This window comes from Rana temporaria, chromosome 7 (assembly GCF_905171775.1).
Source record: "Rana temporaria chromosome 7, aRanTem1.1, whole genome shotgun sequence".
Taxonomy (NCBI): Eukaryota; Metazoa; Chordata; class Amphibia; order Anura; family Ranidae; genus Rana; species Rana temporaria.
In genome coordinates, this window is record NC_053495.1 from 7662512 (window position 1) to 7685565 (window position 23054).

Genomic DNA, 23054 nt, shown 5'->3' on the forward strand with positions numbered 1-23054 from the left:
CCTGAAGATGGAGCACCATCCAACTAATCTTGTGTCCTTCACATCCATTGGGAAACTTTACGGAGAACATTCAGAATTTTTGTTTGGTGTCAACTGTTGGAGAATAAATGGGTATTCCATGTATTCATGTTGGGTATCCTGACCAGGTGCCCCTGTTATCAAGCCCTGAAGATGGAGTACCATCCAACTAATCTTGTGTCCTTCACATCCAATGGGAAACTTTGCAGAGAATGTGCAAAATTTATGTTTGGTGTCAAGTGTTGGAGAATAAATGGGTATTCCATGTATTCATGTTGGGTATCCTGACCAGGTGCCCCTGTTATCAAGCCCTGAAGATGGAGCTCCATCCAACTAATCTTGTGTCCTTCACATCCAATGGGAAACTTTGCAGAGAACGTTCAAAATTTATGTTTGGCGTCAAGTGTTGGAGAATAAATAGATATTCCATGTATTCATCTTGGGTATCCTGACCAGGTACCCCTGTTTTCCAGCCCTAAAGATGGAGCTCCATCCAACTAATCGTCTTGTGTCCTTCACATCCACTGGGAACCTTTAGAGAGAACGTTCAGAATGTATGTTTGGCGTCAAGCTTTGGGAAATAAAGGGGTATTCCATCTATTCAGGAGGGGTATCCTGACCAGGTGCTCCTGTTATCCAGCCCTTAAGATGGAGCTCCATCCAACTAATCTTTTTGTATCCTTCACATCCATTGGGAAACTTTAGAGAGAATGTTCAGAATGTATGTTCTATGTATAGTGTGGTGTTCTATGTATAGATGGTGGGTATCCTGACCAAGTGCCCAGTTATCCAGCCCTGAAGATGGCGCTCCATACAAATAATCTTCTTGTGTCCTTCACATCCAATGGGAAACTTTACAGAGAACATTCAGAATGTATGTTTGGCATCAAGTGTTGGAGAATAAATGGGTATTCATGGTGGGGTATTCTGACCAGGTATCCAGTTATCCAACCCCGAGGAGCTCCATCCGTCTGATTTGCTTGTGTCTTTCATGTCCATTGTTCAGAAGGTCTTATCTGGTATTATCATTCACATATCACTAAACTGTAAATGTACATCAGGAACACAATATACAAATGAGAAGTTAAAGGGGTTGTAAAGGTTTGTTTTTTATTTTCTAAATAGGTTCCTTTAAGCCAGTGCATTGTTGGTTCACTTACCTTTTCCTTCCATTTCCCTTCTAAATGTTTTTTTTTCTTTGTCTGAATTTCTCACTTCCTGTTCCTCCTCAGTAAGCTTGCCCCCCATCATTCGAGCCGTTCTGGCTGGGGGTTAGTCATCGTGCTTGCCCTTCCCTTTGGACTACATCCCTGCAGGGAGACGCTGTGAAGATCGTAGTCCAAAGGGAGGGGGGCGAGCACGCTGACTAACCCCCAGCCAGAACGGCTCGGATGATGGGGGCAAGCTTACCGAGGAGGAACAGGAAGTCAGAAATTCAGACAAAGAAAAAAAACGTTTAGAAGGGAAATGGAAGGAAAAGGTAAGTGAACCAACAAAGCACAAGCTTAAAGGAACCTATTTAGAAAATAAAAAACAAACCTTTACAACCCCTTTAAGTGAAGATAATTTAATATCAGGTATTGGGGTGACATAGTAGCTTTGTGCCGCTTTACGATCTCCATTCGTATATGAGGGTGAGGAGGGCTTCCTCTTCCTGTTGGGACTGAGCTGAGAAAAGGTGAGGATGTGAATCTTTTTGTCTGTAGATTGCACATATTTCACCATAGTAATTTGAATCAGGCGGCAGAGATGGGTTAGCCCTGAGATTGTCAGGAAATCAATTAATTAGTCCACATCAAGGGGTACATGGGCCTCTAGCAGACGTGACATTAGAGGTCTCCTCCTTTGATGGATGCATTGTAACCACACAAGCAGTTCTTGTTGTCTAATAACCTGGAAGAGAAATATTTCTAGCTATAAGGAGGTTGTACAATTTTTTGCTGGCTTCCTCCACCCAGCTACAAGGCCACGTAGATATTAAGGGGGGGATGATAAGACAGGGGGTGTTCGGGGGGAGAGGGACACCACTCTTGGATGCGCACACATCCAATTCATTCGTCTGGGGACATTTTGCAGTCTGCATATTCAGTTCTGTCCGCTGTTTCTTTGGCCACCATTGTATATAAATGTACAGTGTGTAAATGTTACGGTGTTATAATAAGTGATACAAACAAAAAAGAAAAAAAAAACACAAAAAAAAAAAAGCAACTGTACAATCCAGCATGACAACCAATAGCCACGTGTGCTGTTGTCAGCGTTCTCATAAGTCCATCTGCCAACCTTTATGCTTTTTTTGTGTATAAAAGAAAGATATATTCATATAAAGAGATAGGATAATATATTATGGCCGACTCTCTGCCACTGTGGGGCGGGCATCACCTGGACGTTCCGTGGGACGGCACCACCACTTCTCCAGGTGGCCCTCTATATTGGTCTGGTTGAGTCGGGTGGGCAGCAGTTTAGAGAGGGGAGGGGGGAGGGAAGGGGGGGAGAGGAAAGTTATGTATAAATAAATTCTATTTAAAAAATCTAAAAAAAGATTAAAGTTTACAGTTGTAAGTGCAATGAGCTGAACCCTTGATATGACAATTGTAATTTGTGTCTGTCCTGCTGTAGTATCTGAATGTGTCACCCCATGTATTGTAATTCAGTATCCCGATGACCCTAGCAGATACTTCTGTGACCCCCAAAATAAAGAGGAATTGATATGACTCGTCTCATTTCTGAACTCTTCAATGGCACAGACATCTTGTGGTCTTTACTGACGTTCTTGGTGAGATACATTTTCCAGGTCTCTTCTTCCACAATCAATTCCACCTATTCAGCCGCATCTATTATAAGTAAAATATTGGCTCCGCCATTGCTCACCTTCGTCTGCAGGTTCTAGCTCAGTGTTTCTCAACTTCAGTCCTCAAGGCGCCCCATCAGGTCATGTTTTCAGGATTAGGGTTAGACGCTTTCCCTGACTTGTTCATTCCCCGACTTAGTTGGGGTAGGCGGTACACTTTGGTGGGGGTGGGTCAGCCACGCCTTGTGACCTTTGACCTCTGAAAACCCGCCTTTTGACCTCTGGGGGAGGTCCTTGTTCCAATTCCTGAGTCCTAGCCTTATTCTTCAAGGGAAAACCCTAACTCTCAACCTTAAACCCTAACTCTCAACCCTAAACCCTAACTCTCAACCCTAACCCTAACTCTCAACCCTAAACCCTAACTCTCAACCCTAAACCCTAACTCTAACTCTCAACCCTAAACCCTAACTCTCAACCTTAACCCTAACACCCCAACCCCAAGTCTCAACCCTAACCCCAAGTCTCAACCTTAATTCTAACCCTGTGGTAATTACTAAGGCAGTGAAACTGATAAAATCACCCGTGCATCCTCTTGCATATCTCTCCCTTTTACTAAATGCGGCAGAATGGCTACTTCCTATTTACTGGAAGAAGACACAGGTACCGAGCAGAGAGGAGTGGATATGCAAGGTAAATGGAATAAGAGAAGCAACATGTAGAGGCACTAAGGATAAGCATACCGCTATAAGGTCAGATCACGTTTCTGATCAAACCCAAGTGCCTTCTAGCCCAGATGTATCACTATTAAAACTAGCAGACCCAACACTGGTTCACCGCGACCAAACTAGACTATAGCCATCTAAACGCACCCCTAGACTGGAGCATAGACTACGTGCATTGCATATTCACATTTTTGCAGGAGGCGGCGACTACCTGGCGGCTGACTGTCCGGAGCGGGTCATGTGTGATCCCCATGAACTCAAGGTGAAATCCTGACAAACTCCCCTTCATCCCACTATCTCTATCTCCTCTACCCCTCGCTATAACCACTCTTTGCCCCAACCCCTCTTCCTTGCTTTCTTCCCTTTCCTTCCATAATAGCTGCTGTTGCTAGAAGGTTGTGCCGTTAAAAGGCCTGGTGACGGGCACGATAAGATTATTAGGATAACTTGGCGTGGCAAAGGTTTATGGCCTGCATGACTGCCACATGGTGGGCAAGGATAGAGCTGTGCCGCCCCCTCCCACGTTGAGGGCCCAGTGGAGCACCGAGATAGGTTAGCAGGAATCCTTGGTTGCCCCCCTCTCCCGATGCATGGCTCGGTCGGGGGTGCTCTCGTGGCCGACCCCGGATCGCTTCCCCCCCCCCCCAGTGGATGGGATTGATGCATCTTAGGTGTCAGGTCAAAATGGGAGACAGCGGGCCCAGTTGGCAGCTACATAGATAATAGCCGAGACCTTACGCCGGGCATAGTTGGACGACAGGAGCACTAGGGTCCAGCACCCTAAAGATATGGATAACCTTCATATAAAGTTGTAATTTTTTCTGTTTCCACATGTTTCCTTTCCTGTTGTTACTGTCGAACAGATAAAATACTTGTCACTGCTAACCGCAAGTTGCGCCATGTTTGTAACGCTGTGACTGAATCTAATAAACAAAGTTTAAAAAAAAAAAACACCTGTGCAAAATAATGGAAAGCCTGAAAACATGATCTGTTGGAGCGCCTTAAGACCTGGAGTTGAGAAACACCGTTCTAGCTAAATGGATAACTATTTTTTTTTATCTTGGCGCAGGGTTCCCCTTTGATTTTGAGGGGGACCCCTATGCCATTTTTTTTTTAAACTTACTTATTTATGCCGTTTTTTTCAATGACTTTTCTCTGTATTGCCGGGACCCGACAATTCATTATAGCCGCGAGTAGTTTTGAATGACTTTTTTTCCTTTAGAAATTTAATTTTATGCAGGGACTGTTCTAAACACAGGAAAAATGCACTACTTTACAGGCATACTATAGACACCCCCCCCCGGTACGAAATTTAAAGGGATGTTTCACTTTTATTGTTTCACTTTAGGCATTATTAAAATCACTGCTCCCGAAAAACGTAAGTAAGTTTTTTGCCTGTTCGCATGTTCTGCTGCAAACCGAACCGGGGAGTGTTTGGCTCAACATGACTGAGGAACGCATCAGACAGGTCAGGGATAAAGTTGTGGAGAAGTATAAACAGGGTTAGGTTATAACAAAATCTCCCAAACTTTGAACATCTCACAGAGCTTCTGTTCCATTCATCATCGGAAAATGGAAAGAGTATGGCCCAACTGCAAACCTACCAAGACATGGCCGTCCACCTAAACTGACCGGGCAAGGAGAACATTCATCAGAGAAGCAGCCAAGAGGTATGTTTTAGTATTTTTTAGTATTTTTAGTATTGTATTTGGTATTGTTTGGTATTTTTTTCACGTATATAGCAAAAAAAAAAAAAAAAAGTAGTGATTAAATGGCACCAAAAGAAAGCTCTCTCTGTCTCAAATGTAAAAAAAAAAAAAAAAAACATTTGGGTATAGTGTACCTCTGTAATTGGCATTCACAATGTGACAGCGCTAAGAGCTGAAAAGTAGCCTGGACGGGTTAAGTCTCCGGACTTAAAGTGGTTAAAGGCGCTCACGGCTCCACCTATCGCATTGCAGAGTTTGTTCGTGATACACGACAACCAAATATTTTATTGATTCGCTGAGCAGAGTGCGTGCTTCTTGTTTTAGGTTGATGGCGGTTCAAATGCAAGAACGTTTTTCACAAGGCTCCCATGTTTATAGAAGGTGACCTATCATCCCTCTAACTGTGGTAACAACCTCTGTGTCCTATTTTTTATTAGTTATAAGTGAGAGGTAGCAGGGAGGAGATTGCACGTCATATGACCAGTAAAAATGAAAGAGCTGATCACTCATAACTGTTTGTCATTGTTCTTGGACCTCCAAGTGTCAGTGTGTCATTGTTCTAGGATCCCCCAAGTGTCATTGTTCTGGGACCCCCAAGTGTCAGAGTGTCATTGTTCTAGGATCCCCCAAGTGTCCTTGTTCTTGGACCCCCAAGTGTCAGTGTGTCCTTGATCTGAGACCCCCAAGTGTCATTGTTCTAGGATCGCCCAAGTGTCAGTGTGTCATTGTTCTGGGACCCCAAGTGTCAGTGTGTCATTGTTCTAGGATCCCCCAAGTGTCAGAGTGTCATTGTTCTAGGATCCCCCAAGTGTCATTGTTCTAGGATCCCCCAAGTGTCCTTGTTCTTGGACCCCCAAGTGTCAGTGTGTCCTTGATCTGAGACCCCCAAGTGTCATTGTTCTAGGATCACCCAAGTGTCAGTGTGTCATTGTTCTAGGATCCCCCAAGTGTCCTTGTTCTTGGACCCCCAAGTGTCAGTGTGTCCTTGATCTGAGACCCCCAAGTGTCATTGTTCTAGGATCACCCAAGTGTCAGTGTGTCATTGTTCTAGGATCCCCCAAGTGTCCATGTTCTTGGACCCCCAAGTGTCAGTGTGTCCTTGATCTGAGACCCCCAAGTGTCATTGTTCTAGGATCGCCCAAGTGTCAGTGTGTCATTGTTCTGGGACCCCAAGTGTCATTGTGTCATTGTTCTAGGATCCCCCAAGTGTCAGTGTGTCATTGTTCTAGGATCCCCCAAGTGTCCATGTGCTTGGACCCCCAAGTGTCAGTGTGTCCTTGATCTGAGACCCCCAAGTGTCATTGTTCTAGGATCGCCCAAGTTTCAGTGTGTCATTGTTCTGGGACCCCAAGTGTCAGTGTGTCATTGTTCTAGGATCCCCCAAGTGTCAGAGTGTCATTGTTCTAGGATCCCCCAAGTGTCATTGTTCTAGGATCCCCCAAGTGTCATTGTTCTAGGATCCCCCAAGTGTCATTGTTCTAGGATCCCCCAAGTGTCCTTGTTCTTGGACCCCCAAGTGTCAGTGTGTCCTTGATCTGAGACCCCCAAGTGTCATTGTTCTAGGATCCCCCAAGTGTCAGTGTGTCATTGGCCCAGATTCACAAAGCACTTACGCCGACGTATAACAAGTTACGCCAACGTAAGTGCAAATTGCGCGCCGTCGTATCTGTGCGCCAGACCCACAAACAGACATGCGCCTAAAACCAGGCTACACCCCGCCGACGTAGCTTGCTCACGCCGGCGTAGGGTGGGCGCACATTTAGGCTGGGTGCATGGTGCCGCTCCCATTATTTAGACATTCAAATATGCAAATGAGGGAAATACAGCGATTCACGAACGTGCGTGTGGCCGGCGCATGCTACGCGAGATGCGCATAAGTTTTACGTCCGGCGTAAAGTTATTCCCCATAAAGGAGGTGCAACCCGGCAACAGACATGCTCAGGTCTGCACCAGGGAACACATGCCGGCGTATTGTGCGTTGGACGTGTGTCTGGCTGGGCGTACGTTATGTTCACGGCGTACACAGTGATCCGGCTTAGCTTAGGCAGTTTTGCCAGGGTGGTTGTGAGCAGGCGCATGGGGGTGCGTCCACGTCACGGCGCATGCGCAGTTCGTGATACGTACCTGTCTGGCACTCGGCCCATCATTTGCATGGGATCACGCCTCATTTGCATGGGTTCACGCCCACTTCCACCTACGCCGACGTGCGCCTTCGAAACCCACGCCTGCGCTGCGTTGGCGTAGCGTACATTGGTTACTCTACGGCGGCGTAATGTGTGCCCTGCTCTCTGTGAATCTGGGCCATTGTTCTGAGACCCCCATGTGTCAGTGTATCCTTGTTCTTGGACCCCCATGTGTCAGTGTGTCATTGTTCTTGGACCCCCATGTGTCATTGTTCTTGGACCCCCAAGTGTCAGTGTCTCATTGTTCTTGGACCCCCATGTGTCAGTGTGTCATTGTTCTTGAACCCCTAAGTGTCAGTGTGTCATTGTTCTTGGACCCCCATGTATCAGTGTATCCTTGTTCTTGGACCCCCATGTGTCAATGTGTCATTGTTCTTGGACCCCCATGTGTCATTGTTCTTGGACCCCCATGTGTCATTGTTCTTGGACCCCCATGTGTCATTGTTCTTGGACCCCCATGTGTCAGTGTATCCTTGTTCTTGGACCCCCATGTGTCAATGTGTCATTGTTCTTGGACCCCCATGTGTCATTGTTCTTGGACCCCCATGTGTCATTGTTCTTGGACCCCCATGTGTCAGTGTGTCATTGTTCTTGGACCCCCATGTGTCAGTGTATCCTTGTTCTTGGACCCCCATGTGTCAGTGTATCCTTGTTCTTGGACCCCCATGTGTCAATGTGTCATTGTTCTTGGACCCCCATGTGTCATTGTTCTTGGACCCCCATGTGTCAGTGTTCTTGGATCCCTATGTGTCGGTGTTTCATTGTTCTTGGATCCCTATGTGTCAGTGTGTCTGAGCACAGTGTGGGAAGTACGCACAGAACACGGCTTTCCACGTCACCACCTTCTGGTGTGAACCGGCCCTTAGACCTCACTGTGTTTTAGTTCATCCCATGAAATCCAAGTCTGCCATATAAAAAAATGAATGATCTCCCCTTTTTCTGTAAACAAAAACTATTTTATGTCTCCCCGTCTGTTTGCCTCATTACATTACATTACAGAAGATGAATTCTTGGATGATGTGGGGAGGAGTTCAACATAATTCGCTTTCATAAATACAGGTGTCACCATCCCGCTGAATAACGTGCCAGTTCATTATATAAAAGTGTTGGTAATGATATATTTACATTCCAGATGGAACTATAAAGACGCCTTAAACAGGAATTACCCTGCGTCACAAAATCATAAAAAGCATAATAAATGTTTAATTATTTGGAGGATAAGTTTCACCACATGGTCTAAAAACATTCTACAAGGAGAAGAGGAAGACGAAGGGAAACACGACCAATGACAATGATTCCTCCAATTCTTCTTATCTCCTCCCCACACTTACACGTGTGCCAGTGTCTCACTGTTCTCAGACCCCCAAGTGTCATTGTTCTTAGACCCCCCAAGTGTCAGTGTGTCATTGTTCTGGGACCCCCAAGTGCCAGTGTGTCACTGTTCTGGGACCCCCAAGTGCCAGTGTGTCATTGTTCTGGGACCCCCAAGTGTCAGTGTGTCATTGTTCTGGGACCCCCAAGTGTCAGTGTGTCATTGTTCTGGGACCCCCAAGTGTCAGTGTGTCATTGTTTTGAGACACCCAAAGTGTCAGTGTGTCATTGTTCTGGGACCCTCAAGTGTCAGTGTGTCATTGTTCTGGGACACCCAAGTGTCATTGTTCTGAGACCCCCCAAGTGTCAGTGTGTCATTGTTTTGGGACACCCAAGTGTCAGGGTGTCATTGTTCTGGGACCCCCAAGTGTCACGTGTCATTGTTCTGGGACCCCCAAGTGTCAGTGTGTCATTGTTCTGGGACCCCCAAGTGTCATTGTTCTGAGACCCCCCAAGTGTCAGTGTGTCATTGTTCTGGGACACCCAAGTGTCATTGTTCTGAGACCCCCCAAGTGTCAGTGTGTCATTGTTTTGGGACACCCAAGTGTCATTGTTCTGAGACCCCCCAAGTGTCAGTGTGTCATTGTTTTGGGACCCCCAAGTGTCAGTGTGTCATTGTTCTAAGACCCCCCAAGTGTTAGTGTGTCATTGTTCTGGGACCCCAAGTGTCATTGTTCTGAGACCCCCCAAATGTCAGTGTGTCATTGTTCTGGGACACCCAAGTGTCATTGTTCTGAGACCCCCAAGTGTCAGTGTGTCATTGTTCTGGGACCCCCAAGTTTCAGTGTGTCATTGTTCTGAAACACCCAAGTGTCAGTGTGTCTTCATTCGGGGACTCCCCAAGTGTCAGTGTTTCACTGTTCTGGGACCCCCAAGTGTCAGTGTGTCATTGTTCTGGATCCCCAAATATCAGGGTGTCATTGTTCTGAGACCCCCAAGTGTCAGTGTGTCATTGTTCTGGGACCCCAAGTGTCAGTGTGTCATTGTTCTGGGACCCCAAGTGTCAGTGTGTCATTATTCTTGGACCCCAAGTGTCAGTGTGTCATTGTTCCGGGACCCCAAGTGTCAGGGTGTCATTGTTCTGAGACCCCCAAGTGTCAGAGTGTCATTGTTCTGGATCTCCAAATATCAGGGTGTAATTGTTCTGAGACACCCAAGTGTCAGTGTGTCTTCATTCGGGGACCCCCCCCCTAGTGTCATTGTTGTGGACCCCCAAGTGTCAGTGTGTAATTTTTATATGACCCCCAGGTGTCATTGTTCTGGACCACCAAGTGTCTGTGTGTTTTCATTCGGGGAACCCCCAAGTGTTAGTGTGTCATTGTTGTGGACCCCAAGTTACAGTGTGTCGTTGCTCTTGAGTCCTAAGGCCCCGTACACACCATAGAATCTATCCACTGAAAAATCTCAGCGGATCGGTTTCAGCGGATAGATTCTATGGTGTGTACAATCCAGCGGATCTGTTTCCGCGGATTTTTATCCCCTGGGATGGATTTCAAGCGGATATAAATTTGAAGACATGCTTTCAAATCTATCCGCTTGAATCCATCCCAACGGATTGACTCGCTGGTCTGTACAGACTCACCGGATCAATCCGTCCGAAGGGATCCCCCGCATGCGTCGTAATCATTCGACGCATGCGTGGAATTCCTTATATGACAGCGTCGCGCTCGTCGCCGCGTCATTATCGCGAGGGGATTTCGGCGCGGATTTCGATCCTATGGTGAGTACACTCCATCGGATCCAAATCCGCTGAAATCCTCGAGAGGATTTATCCGCGGAAACGGTCCGCTGGACCGTATCCGCGGATAAATCCTCTCGTGTGTACTAGGCCTGAGTGTCAGTCATTGTTTTGGGGCCCCAAAATGTTGTGTCATTGTTCTGGAACCCTGAGTGTAATACATTTTTCTGGGTACCCCAAGCATAAGTGTGTCATTCTTTTGAAACTCCTGGTGTCGGTGTGTCTTTTTCGGGGGCTCCCACGTGTCAATGTGTCTTTGTTTTGTACCTCCAAGTGTCAGTGTTTTATTGTTCTTGGACCCCCAAGTGTCAGTGTGTCATTGTTCTAGGATCTCCAAATGTCAGAGTGCCATGTGTCGGTGTATGGTGTAGTAACAATGTGCATTTGGACCTCCACCACTGGCTTTGGAATCTTTTGGCTGTTCGTGATCTTTTTCTTGGACCCCCAATTGTCAGTGTGTCATCGTTCTGGGACCCCAAGTATCAGTGGGTCGTTGTTCTGGAACTCTGAGGCCGGGTACACACGGACAAACATGTATGGTGAAAGCGGTCCGTCGGACCGTTTTCACCATACATGTCTGCCAGAGGGCTTCTGTACGATGGTTGTACACACCATCGTACAGAAGTCCGCGTGTAAACAATACGCGGGGCGTGTCCGCGGTGTCGCCGCGTCGATGACGCGGTGTCGCCGCGACAATGACGCGGCGACGTGGGCGGCCCGCCTTTAAAATGCTTCCACGCATGCGTCGAAGTCATTCGACGCATGCGAGGGACGGCGGGCGCCTGGACATGTACGGTAGGTCTGTACTGACGACCGTACATGTCCGAGCGGGCTGAATTCCAGCGGGCTGTTTTAAAACAAGTCCAGGAATATTTGTCCGCTGGGAAAAGGCCCGGCGGGCAAATGTTTGCTGGAATTCGGCCCGCTCGCGCCCACACACGACCAAACATGTCTGCTGAAACTGGCCTGCGGGCCAGTTTCAGCAGACATGTTTGCTCGTGAGTATGGGGCCTTAGTCTCATATTTTACATGGTGAGTAAAGTAAATATCACGTCATTATATTTTGGCACACAGAAGTTAAATATTACCCATTCGGTTATATTGCATTGTTTGGCGTACTCTGCAGAATAAAGCCATCACGATGAAGACATGGAGGGTTTTACTCATCTTGCTGATTCTTCTCTCTCTGGGTCTTCTTCGCTATATATCACGGAATGCAGAAAACCTCCCAGGTGGGTATGTATGTAGACTCAGGTAGGTACCTGTGAGAGTAACTTCTGTTTGACTTGTTCACTTGTTTCAATGTTAGTCAGCAACTACATATTGTACTTGCAGAACTAATCAATAGTCAGAGTGTAAATCAGTCAGCTGATCGGCATGTCTGATCAATGAATAGCTGTACCGGTACAAGGGGGCGTGGAGACCACAAAACGGGCATGTTGGATTACACAGCATATGGACAAATATCCCAATACTGGCAATGTGACCCAGAGACAGGGACCCGTACAAGGGAAAGGGGGCCGAGGGAAAATGGGGGGTCAGAATAAAAAAAGGAGCTCAGGGGGTCCGAGACCTGTATTAGGGAGCTGCACATGCTCCGAAATGTGTTACCTCCCCACTGACACCATCAGGTCTGATGAAGGAGCCGCACATTCTCTGAAACGCGTTCTCCCCACTGACACCATCAGCCTCGTGTGTCCCGCAGCAGCACCCACCTACTTTTCAGGAATGTGTGCATTGGGAACATTGCTTTGGACATGTTTTCCAAAAAGTAATACCGTATTTATCGGGCTATAATGCGCCCCGGCGTATAGCGCGCACCCACGAACTTGAAGGAAAATTCCTGCAAAAAAAAAAAAAAATACTTACAGTTTGGATGCCCCTCGTCGGTGTCTTGCCCGTCGTCCATCGGCGGCCTCGTCCGGTCCGGCGTCCTTCTGCGGCCATCGTGGTGTCCTCCCCGCTCAATCCCCGCTTCCCTCACTGTGTTCGAACCACTGCGCCGACATATACCGAGCGCAGTACACTCAGGTATAGTCGGGCGGGCGAGAGGAGCCCGACTATACCCGAGTGTACTGCGCTCGGTATATGTCGGCGCAGTGGTTCGAACACAGCGCGGGAAGAGGGTATCGGCGTATATCGCGCACCCACGATTTTGCCCTGATTTTCAGGGCAAAAAAGTGCGTGGTATACGCCGATAAATACGGTAAGTACAAATACCTTAAATTTCCCAAATAAGGTTTGAGAAAGAGGTAGAACTAGCATCCGAGTTAGGAAAGAAAAATGTCACCAGCATCCCAGGGAACTCCATGAAAGGGTCCAACGCTTTAGTGAAGGATCACGTCACAGCAGAAGATAGCAATGTTTAGGAGCCTTGTAGAACAGGCATGTGACATTAAGGGGTCCTGCGTGACTCCGAATCACCGCTATCTTCTGCTGTGAGGTGATCATTCAATAAAGTGTTGAACCCTTTTATGAAGTTCCTTGGTGACATATCTCTTGCCTTGAAGTCTTTCCTGTCTCCAGCCAGCAGTCAGTGAAGCACCCATCTATTTTTCAGCCATTGTCAGGGACGTGTGCATTGGGAATAGTGCTTTGGATTTAGGGTTAGAACTATGGTTAGGGTTTAAACTAGGGTTAGGTGTTAGAAACTTAGATTAGGTGTTAAACATTGGAATCAAGGCTAGAGCTAGGGTCAAGACCTGAATTCGAGTTAGAACTAGGGTCAGGATTAGAACTATGGTTAGGGTTTTAACTTGGGAAAGAACATAGGTTTGTAAAAGGGTTTGAGTCTTAGAATTAAGTTAGAACTAAAGGGGTTGCAAAGGTAAAAAAATGTTTCCCTAAATAGCTTCCTTTACCTTAGTGCAGTCCTCCTTCACTTACCTCATCCTTCCATTTTGCTTTTAAATGTCCTTATTTCTTCTGAGAAATCCTCACTTCCTGTTCTTCTGTCTGTAACTCCACACAGTAATGCAAGGCTTTCTCCCTGGTGTGGAGTGTCATGCTCGCCCCCCTCTCTTGGACTACAGGAAAGTTGGGACGCTCTCTACGTTACAGATAGAGAAAGGAGCTGTGTGTTAGTGGGCATCCTGACTCTCCGGTAGTCCAAGGCAGGGGGCGAGCACGACACTCCACACCAGGGAGAAAGCCTTGCATTAATGTGTGGAGTTACAGACAGAAGAACAGGAAGTGAGGATTTCTCAGAAGAAATAAGGACATTTAAAAGAAAAATGGAAGGATGAGGTAAGTGAAGGAGGACTGCACTAAGGTAAAGGAAGCTATTTAGGATTTTTTTTTTTTTTACCTTTACAACCCCTTAAGGTTAAGATTTGAATAAGAGTTAGAACTAGAATCAGAGTTAGAACTGAAGTTCAAACTAGTATTAGGATTAGAACTAGGGATAGCGCTATAGATAGAACTAGGGTTAGAGTTAGAAATGGGGCATGGTTAGTTTATGGGTTATCTTATGGGGGTGTTGACACTAGAGGACGATATTCACACAGTCCTTCAGGAAACTCTCACCCAGGAAGGAGGCAGGCAGATTAAATCCATTTCATGGGTTCACAAGATAAAATGAAATAAAAATCTCACATAGTGTGAATCCGCATAACACTGACATTTGAGTTGATAAAAAAAGAGCGCTTATAAGACAGAAGTTTAACGCAATGGCATCAGCAGGCTCGTCCCGATGCGTTTCGTCTAAGGAGACATCATCTGGGGTGTAGACATGCTGTGGCCATCGCATTTATATAGGTATAGAACCCCAATAACAAGATTCAAACCTGTGGGTAATTGATCGTACAGTGATGTGATCACTTCCTGGTTCTCAAAATGGCGGCAGCGCGTGCCACTCAAGCCTTGCTATGAATTGAGAATCAGCATAGGTGTGAACAAGGTCATCTGACCATCGTGTGCACCAATCCTCTATGTCAAACATGTAGGTGGCCATGAGAGAATGAGGTCACTTCCTGGTTTAAGACATGACGGAAATGAGTGCGGTTCATGCCTCACTATGAATAGTGAATCGGCATGTCAGCTGGAGAGGCCGTCAGGCTTCCGCCTTATGGATGTATAATGTGCGCACCAAGAGCAGCTATTGTTAATAATTTTATCCCACAACAATTTCCAATTTACTGTCACGGGGCCAGATTCAGAAAGAATTTACGTTGGCGTATCTATTGATACGCCACGTAAATTCTAAGCTACGCCGGCGTATCTTCTTTCTGTATTCAGAAAGCAAGATACGCCGAAATTTGGCTAAGATACGACTGACGTAAGTCTCTTACGCCGTCGTATCTTAGTTGCATATTTACGCTGGCCGCTAGGTGGCGCTTCCGGAGTTTTACGCGTAGAATATGCAAATTAGGTAGATACGCCGATTCAGAAACGTTCGTCCGCCCGGCGCATTTTTTACGTCGTTTACCTAAGGCTTTTTCCGGCGTAAAGTTACCCCTGCTATATGAGGCGTATCCCATGTTAAGTATGGACGTCGGGCCATCGTTGAATTTTCCGTTGATTACGTCGTTTGCGTAAGTCGTTCGCGAATAGGGCTATGCGTAAGTTACGTTCACGTCGAAAGCATTGACTATTTGTGGCGTAATTTGGAGCATGCACACTGGGATACGTTCACGGACGGCGCATGCGCCGTTAGTCAAAAACGTCATTTACGTGGGGTCAGCCATCATTACCATACAACACACCCACTGCATGGATAATTTGAATTCCGCGAGCTTACCCCGGACCACATACGCTACGCCGCCTTAACTTAGGGCGCAGGTTCTTTCTGAATACAGAACCTGCCTCACTAAGTTACGGCGGCGTAGCGTATCTGAGATACGCTACGCCGGCAAAAATTTACGCCGGGCTTTTTGAATCCAGCCCGCGGTTTTCATTTATTCAGGTCATGGAATATCTAGTAGTAGTTAATCCAGCTACGGTTGGGTGTAGAATTACAGTTAAAACTAAGGTTCAAACACGGGTTAGAACAAGAACTAGCTTTAGGGTTAAAACTAGAGTTAGGGTTAGAATAAGGACTAAAACTAGGGTGATGGGTAGACTTAGAACTAGGGTAAAGTTTGAAGTTGGGTTCAGGCTTCGTATGCACTGGAAATGTGTATTTTACTATACAATTCCTCTTTTCCATGTTTACGACAAATGTTTTAATAAAAAAAATAAAAAAAATAAAAGAACTTGGGTTCAGATGAGGACTAGAATTTAAGCCCCACTCTATGATTAGTTGGCGATTCCGGTGGCCCTTTCATGGTGATTCTGGGAAAACATCACGGGGGGTCCTCAAAGATCCAACCCTGGAGCCCAACTACAAGTATTGAAAATCTTAGATTCTGTTTAACCAGTTTGAGTCCAGTCAACAGCTTATAATTTTTTTATATTCCTCAACATTTAACACTAAAATTGTCAGGTTTTAAAAACACATGTAACATCTTGGGATCAATTGATATTTTCATATTTTTCAGCTCTTAAACTCCGGAATTTCGTGTTGGAGAAGGTCGTCACAATTCCCACCATCTTCCTCATCACCCCGACATACTCCCGTCTAGTCCAGAGGGCAGAGCTGACTCGCCTCTCCCAAACGTTTCGGCAAGTCCCAGCCCTGCACTGGATTGTGGTGGAAGACGCCCCACAAAAGACTCAGCTAGTCACCAACTTCCTGCAGAACTCGGGGATCCCGTACACTCACCTTTGCGCCCAGACTATGAAAGGGGTGACCAAAGCCAAAGGGACCTTCCAAAGGAATTTGGGCCTCAGCTGGCTGCGGGAGACATTTTACCCCGAGGACGCCCCAGAGGGAGTGGTGTACTTCGCAGATGATGACAATACCTACAGCCTGGAGATCTTTGAAGAGGTGAGCAGTGGGGACTTGTACACTATCTGAGGGTCACCCACAGGGGGCGTGAGGGAGGCGGCACTGACCTGTCTACTTCTAAATGCAATCAAGTGTCAACTTGGCCCATATACACACCAGACCAGTTTGTGCTACCAGTGTGACCACTCTGGGCATCTTTAGCTGCAATAAGTTGGCAAACACCACACCTTTTTGTAAATCATTCTGGACAGTCTTCCAACTACTCACCACCAATGTAATGAACAGTCTTCCCCTCTTCTCACCACCAATGTAATGAACAGTCTTCCCCTCTTCTCACCACCAATGTAATGGACAGTCTTCCAACTACTCACCACCAATGTAATGAACAGTCTTCCCCCCTTCTCACCACCAATGTAATGGACAGTCTTCCCCCCTTCTCACCACCAATGTAATGGACAGTCTTCCAACTACTCACCACCAATGTAATTAACAGTCTTCCCCCCTTCTCACCACCAATGTAATGGACAGTCTTCCCCTCTTCTGACCACCAATGTAATGGACAGTCTTCCCCTCTTCTCACCACCAATGTAATGAACAGTCTTCCCCTCTTCTCACCACCAATGTAATGAACAGTCTTCCCCTCTTCTCACCACCAATGTAATGGACAGTCTTTCCCTCTTCTCACCACCAATGTAATGGACAGTCTTCCCCTCTTCTCACCACCAATGTAATGGACAGTCTTCCCCTCTTCTCACCACCAATGTAATGGACAGTCTTCCCCCCTTCTCACCACCAATGTAATGGACAGTCTTCCCCCCTTCTCACCACCAATGTAATTGACAGACCTCCAACTACTCACCACCAATGTAATGGACAGTCTTCCCCCCTTCTCACCACCAATGTAATGGACAGTCTTCCCCTCTTCTCACCACCAATGTAATGGACAGTCTTCCAACTACTCACCACCAATGTAATGGACAGTCTTCCCCTCTTCTCACCACTAATGTAATGGACAGTCTTCCAACTACTCACCACCAATGTAATGGACCGTCTTCCCCCCTTTTCACCACCAATGTAATGGACAGTCTTCCAACTACTCACCACCAATGTAATGGACAGTCTTCCCCACTTCTCACCACCAATGTAATGGACAGTCTTCCAACTACTCACCACCAATGTAATAGACAGTCTTCCCCCCTTCTCACCACCAATGTAATGGACAGTCTTCCAACTACTCACCACCAATGTAATGGACAGTCTTCCAATTACTCACCACCAATGTAATGGACAGTCTTCCCCCCTTCTCACCACCAATGTAATGGACAGTCTTCCAACTACTCACCACCAATGTAATGGACAGTCTTCCAACTACTCACCACCAATGTAATGGACAGTCTTCCAACTACTCACCACCAATGTAATGGAAAGTCTTCCAACTACTCACCACCAATGTAATGGACAGTCTTCCAACTACTCACCACCAATGTAATGGACAGTCTTCCAACTACTCACCACCAATGTAATGGACAGTCTTCCAACTAATCACCACCAATGTAATGGACAGTCTTCCAATTACTCACCACCAGGGCTTTTTTTCAGGGGGAACTTGGGGGAACTCAGTTCCACCACCTCTGGCTCAGACCCTTTGGTGCCTGCTCACCACAATCACTTGTAAACACAGAAGTCTGTTTTTTGTGTTTACAAGTGACAGCTTTGTAACCCCCTGAACTCTGCACTCTGTATGTAATGCAATTCTGGTATTTAATGCCCCTTTAAGACCCTTCTACTGTTTGTGAAATCTGAACGGGTCGTGGTTGAGTTCCTGCACCTATTTTCTGAGAAAAAAAGCTCTGCTCACCACCAATGTAATGGACAGTCTTCCCCCCTTCTCACCACCAATGTAATGGACAGTCTTCCAACTACTCACCACCAATGTAATGGACAGTCTTCCCCCCTTCTCACCACCAATGTAATGGACAGTCTTCCCCCCTTCTCACCACCAATGTAATGGACAGTCTCCCAACTACTCACCACCAATGTAATGGACAGTCTTCCAACTACTCACCACCAATGTAATAGACAATCTTCCAACTACTCACCACCACCAATGTAATGGACAGTCTTCCAACTACTCACCACCAATGTAATGGACAGTCTTCCAACTACTCACCACCAGTGTAATGGACAGTCTTCCAACTACTCACCGCCAGTGTAATGGACAGTCTTCCAACTACTCACCACCAGTGTAATGGACAGTCTTCCCCCCTTTTCACCACCAATGTAATGGACAGTCTTCCAACTACTCACTGGCTGGCTTTGTGGAAATATCAGGAGTCTAAACAGACCCCGTAATGTCTGACTTTTGAGACAGAGAAAGGACCTGAGAACAGAGATTTCCTTGTCCCTTACTCTGCAGCCAAGCAGCAGGGGGAATCTGTGCAGCACCACATGATTAGGGTGTGCCCAGGCACACCTGGCACACCCTGTGCGCACGCCTATGCCCAAGTGGAAGATGCGTTTTTCCAGAAAGTCGACAGCAGTCAGTTATCAGGTTTGAGGGCGTGGCAGCACATTATTATTAAAAGGAACAAAACAAACATTTACACACAGGATTTCCCACCCAGGGGTTCTTCTTCAGTAAATTCACACAACAGAAAATGCCAAGCCTACTTTGCCTTGCAGTTCCCTGCTGAACCTACCTACTTCTGGTCTCAACAGTATTCTCTAGCCCCTGGGTTTGCTTACTGTCCCCCAGACTTCAGGACTTCCTTCAGCCCCCTTGGATTTGCTAGTCGCCTCGGCTCTCTCAGCCTCCCAGACCCTCCTCTGGTCTCACAGGCCCTTGTAGCCGTCCCAACCTTCCCAGTACTTCAGACACAAAGTCCCCCCCCTCACCAGAGCAGGGGCAGATCCAGAGTCTAGTCACAGTGCACAGTGAGGGCAGAACTGCAGAGATGCAGGGCGGGCGCCGGGCGGTGAGAGATTATGTCATCTCTCTGTTCCCCCATCCGCTGGCTGCCTGATTGGCCAGCAGCCCGCTCACACACCGTCACCGGTCCGAGCCGCACAGCTGTTCACCAACAGAGCTACTCGCCGGCTCTCTCACCCTCAGAGCCGCCCACCGGCTGTCTCACCCTTATTCTCTGAGGGGGCAATTGCCCCGTTGCCACCTCCTGGATCCGCCCCTGCACCAGGGATGTAGTCTCAACTTCCCTTATAGCTGGTCCAACAAACACGTGAAAAAAAGTACTGGTTTTTATATTGCTGGTAAACTCATTGATACTGGTCTTCTTTACAGATGAGATACACAAAGAAGGTCTCGGTTTGGCCGGTGGCTTTTGTTGGGGGGCTCCGCTATGAATCGGTGAAGGTCAACATGAAAGGGAAGGTGGTCGGGTGGTTGGGGAAATTTGCCCCAGAGAGGTCATTCGCCATAGACATGGCCGGATTCGCCATTAACTTGAAGCTAATCCTGGAGAAACGCAAAGCAACGTTCCGTCTGGATGTACCTGGGGGGTACCAAGAGCCCAGTCTACTGCAGGACCTGGTGACAATGGAGGAGCTGGAGCCAAAGGCTGACTACTGCACCAAGGTAAGTTGCCAGGTGCCCCAATACTCCTCCACACAGGGGGGGGGGGGTTCCTTTGCTATTTCACTATAACTTACAGCAGGATTTGACGTGAATTTGAATTATACCGGAACGTTTCTTGTTTAATCGGCAGATTTTGGTGTGGCACACAAAGACTCAAACTCCAAGTCTACAAAATGACAAAAACTACACGGACATAAATATTGAAGTTTAAGCGATGATGAAAAAAAAAAAAATGATAAGTGACCGAAATTGAGACAAATCACCCAGGAGAGACGCATCGATGACATATTTCTGTATCTATGAATTGACTGGAGCCAGACGGAGCTGGAAAAGACCAGGCTGACCCGAGAACGATGGGCCAGGGCCACAATATTCATACATGGAACTATGAACAAACATTAGATGACATATAGACTTCCTTGCCCAATGGATGAAGAGATATCTCCATGATCTAATTCTGTCATAGAGGACATTGATGTGTTGTCAAAAGTATTGGGACACGTGCCTTTACACGCACATGAACTTTAATGGCATCCCAGTCTTATGCCGCGTACACACGACCGTTTTTCGGGTTCTAAAAAATGTCAGGCTAGATTCACGTAGAGTTACGCCGGCGTATCAGTAGATACGCCGTCATAACTCGGAATATACGCCGTCGTAAATTTAAGCGTATTCTGGAAACCAGATACGCTTAAATTAGGCTAAGATACGAGCGGCGTAAGTCTCCTACGCCGTCGTATCTTAGGGTGCAATATTTACGCTGGCCGCTAGGTGGCGCTTCAGTTCGGCGTAGAATATGAAAATGACTAGATACGCCGATTCAGAAACGTAGGTACGCCCGGCGCTATTTTTCTACGTCGTTTACGTTAGGCTTTTTCGCGTAAGGTTGCTCCTGCTATTATGAGGCGTACGCAATGTTAAGTATGGACGTCGTTCCCGCGTCGAATTTTGAAAAATGTACGTCGTTTGAGTAAGTTGTTCGCGAATAGGGCTTTGCGTAAATTATGTCCACGTCGAAAGCATTGACGATTTTCAGCGGAATTTCGAGCATGCGCACTGGGATCCTTTCACGAATGGCGCATGCGCCGTTCGTTAAAGACGTCATTTACGTGGGGTCATGTTTTGTTTACATAAAACACGCCCACCTCTTCTCAATTTAAATTCGGCGCGTTTACGCCGGCTGATTTACGCTACGCCGCCGCAACTTACGGAGCAAGTGCTTTGTGAATACTGCACTTGCCCGTCTAAGTTGCGGAGGCGTAGCGTAAATAGGATACGCTACGCCCGCACAAAATTACGTCCACCTACCTGAATCTAGCCTAACGTTTTTAAGGGTCTAGAAAAAACAAAGGTTTTTTCAACCCGATCATTAAAACCGCCTTGCCTACACACGATCGTGAAAAAACAATGCTCTAGCAAAGCGCGGTGACGTACAACACGTGCGACGGCACTATAAAGGGGAAGTTCCATTCGGAAAGGCGCCACCCTTGGGGCTGCTTTTTTCTGATTTTGTGTTAGTAAAAGACGATTCACGCTTTTCTGTCTGTTACAGCGTGATGAATGTGCTTACTCCATTACGAACGCTAGTTTTACCAGAACGAGCACTCCCGTCGCATAACTTGCTTCTGAGCATGCACGTTTTTTTCACGTCGTTAAAGCCCACACATGACCATTTTTTACAACCTTAAAAACGACAACGTTAAAAACGTAGTGAAAAAATAGAGCATGTTCGAAATTTTTAATGCCCATTTTTTAGATTGTGAAAAATGCTCTGGAGCCCACACACACGATCGTTTTTAATGACATTAAAAAAAACGTAATTTTTTAGAACCCGAAAAACGGTCGTGTGTACGCGGCATAAGTCCGTAGAGTTCAATAATGAGTTGGTGAGACCAGCAAACCGACACATCTCCCAACTCCAAGTCATACATCTGTACATACACTAAGGGCCAGATTCTGGTACATCGTGCGTATCTCTGCGGTGGCGTAACGTATGTCATTTACGTTACGCCGCCGCAAGTTTTTCAGGCAAGTGCTTTATTCACAAAGCACTTGCCTGTAAAGTTGCGGCGGCGTAGCGTAAAACACCCGGCGGAATTCAAATTCGGCGGGTAGGGGGCGTGTTTCATTTAAATGAAGCGCGTCCCCGCACCGAACGAACTGCGCATGCGCCGTCCCTAAAATATCCTAGTGTGCATTGCTCCAAATGACGTCGCAAGGACGTCATTGGTTTCGACCTGAACGTAAATGACGTCCAGCCCCATTCACGGACGACTTAGGCAAACGACGTAAGTTTTTACATTTTCGACGCGGGAACGACAGCCATACTTAACCTTGGCTGCGCCTCATATAGGAGGGGCAACTTTACCCTGGGAAAAGCCTAACGTAAACGTCGTAACTTTACTGCGTCGGCCGCGCGTACGTTCAGGAATTCGCGTATCTAGCTAATTTGCATACTTGACGCGGAAATCGACGGAAGCGCAAAAAATTGCAGTTACGATCCGACGGTGTAAGAGACTTACGGCTGTCGGATCTAATGGATATCTATGCGTAACTGATTCTAAGAATCAGTCGCATAGATACGACGTCCCAGATTAGGACTTACGACGGCGTACATGGCGCTGCGCCGTCGTAAGTCCTTTGAGAATCTGGGCCATTATTACCAACAGTATTGGGACGCCTGCCTTTACACGCACATGGGGCCAGATTCACAAAGAGATACGACGGTGTATCTACAGATACACCATCGTATCTCTGACTTACACTGGTCCTATCTATGCGCCGGATTCATAGAATCAGTTACGCATAGATAGGGCTAAGATCCGACAGTGTTACACTGTGTTACACTGTCGGATCTATTTTTCAATTTAAAAATGGCGCCGGGGGCGTTCCCGCTGATTTACGATAAATAATATGTAAATCAGCGAGATACGCAAATTCACGAACGTACGCGGACCCGACGCAGTCTTCTTACGACGTTTCCGTAGCGGCGTACCCGTCGTATACTTACCCCTTCTTTTTTCAGGCGCAGCCAATGTTAAGTATAGCCGGCGTTCCCGCGTCGAATTTGAATTTTTTAACGTCGTTTGCGTAAGTCGTTCTCGAA

General features: G+C 46.8%; 1 protein-coding gene across 1 annotated transcript; it reads left to right on the forward strand.

Moving 5' to 3' along the window:
- Positions 1–3432: 3432 nt before the first annotated feature.
- Positions 3433–20441, forward strand: LOC120946060 (galactosylgalactosylxylosylprotein 3-beta-glucuronosyltransferase 1-like). Its single transcript, XM_040360765.1, has 4 exons — positions 3433–3496; positions 16007–16395; positions 19655–19948; positions 20079–20441. Exons 1-4 carry the CDS (start codon positions 3433–3435, stop codon positions 20157–20159), a joined length of 828 nt encoding a protein of 275 aa, XP_040216699.1. The 3' UTR covers positions 20160–20441.
- The last annotated feature ends 2613 nt before the right edge of the window (positions 20442–23054 follow it).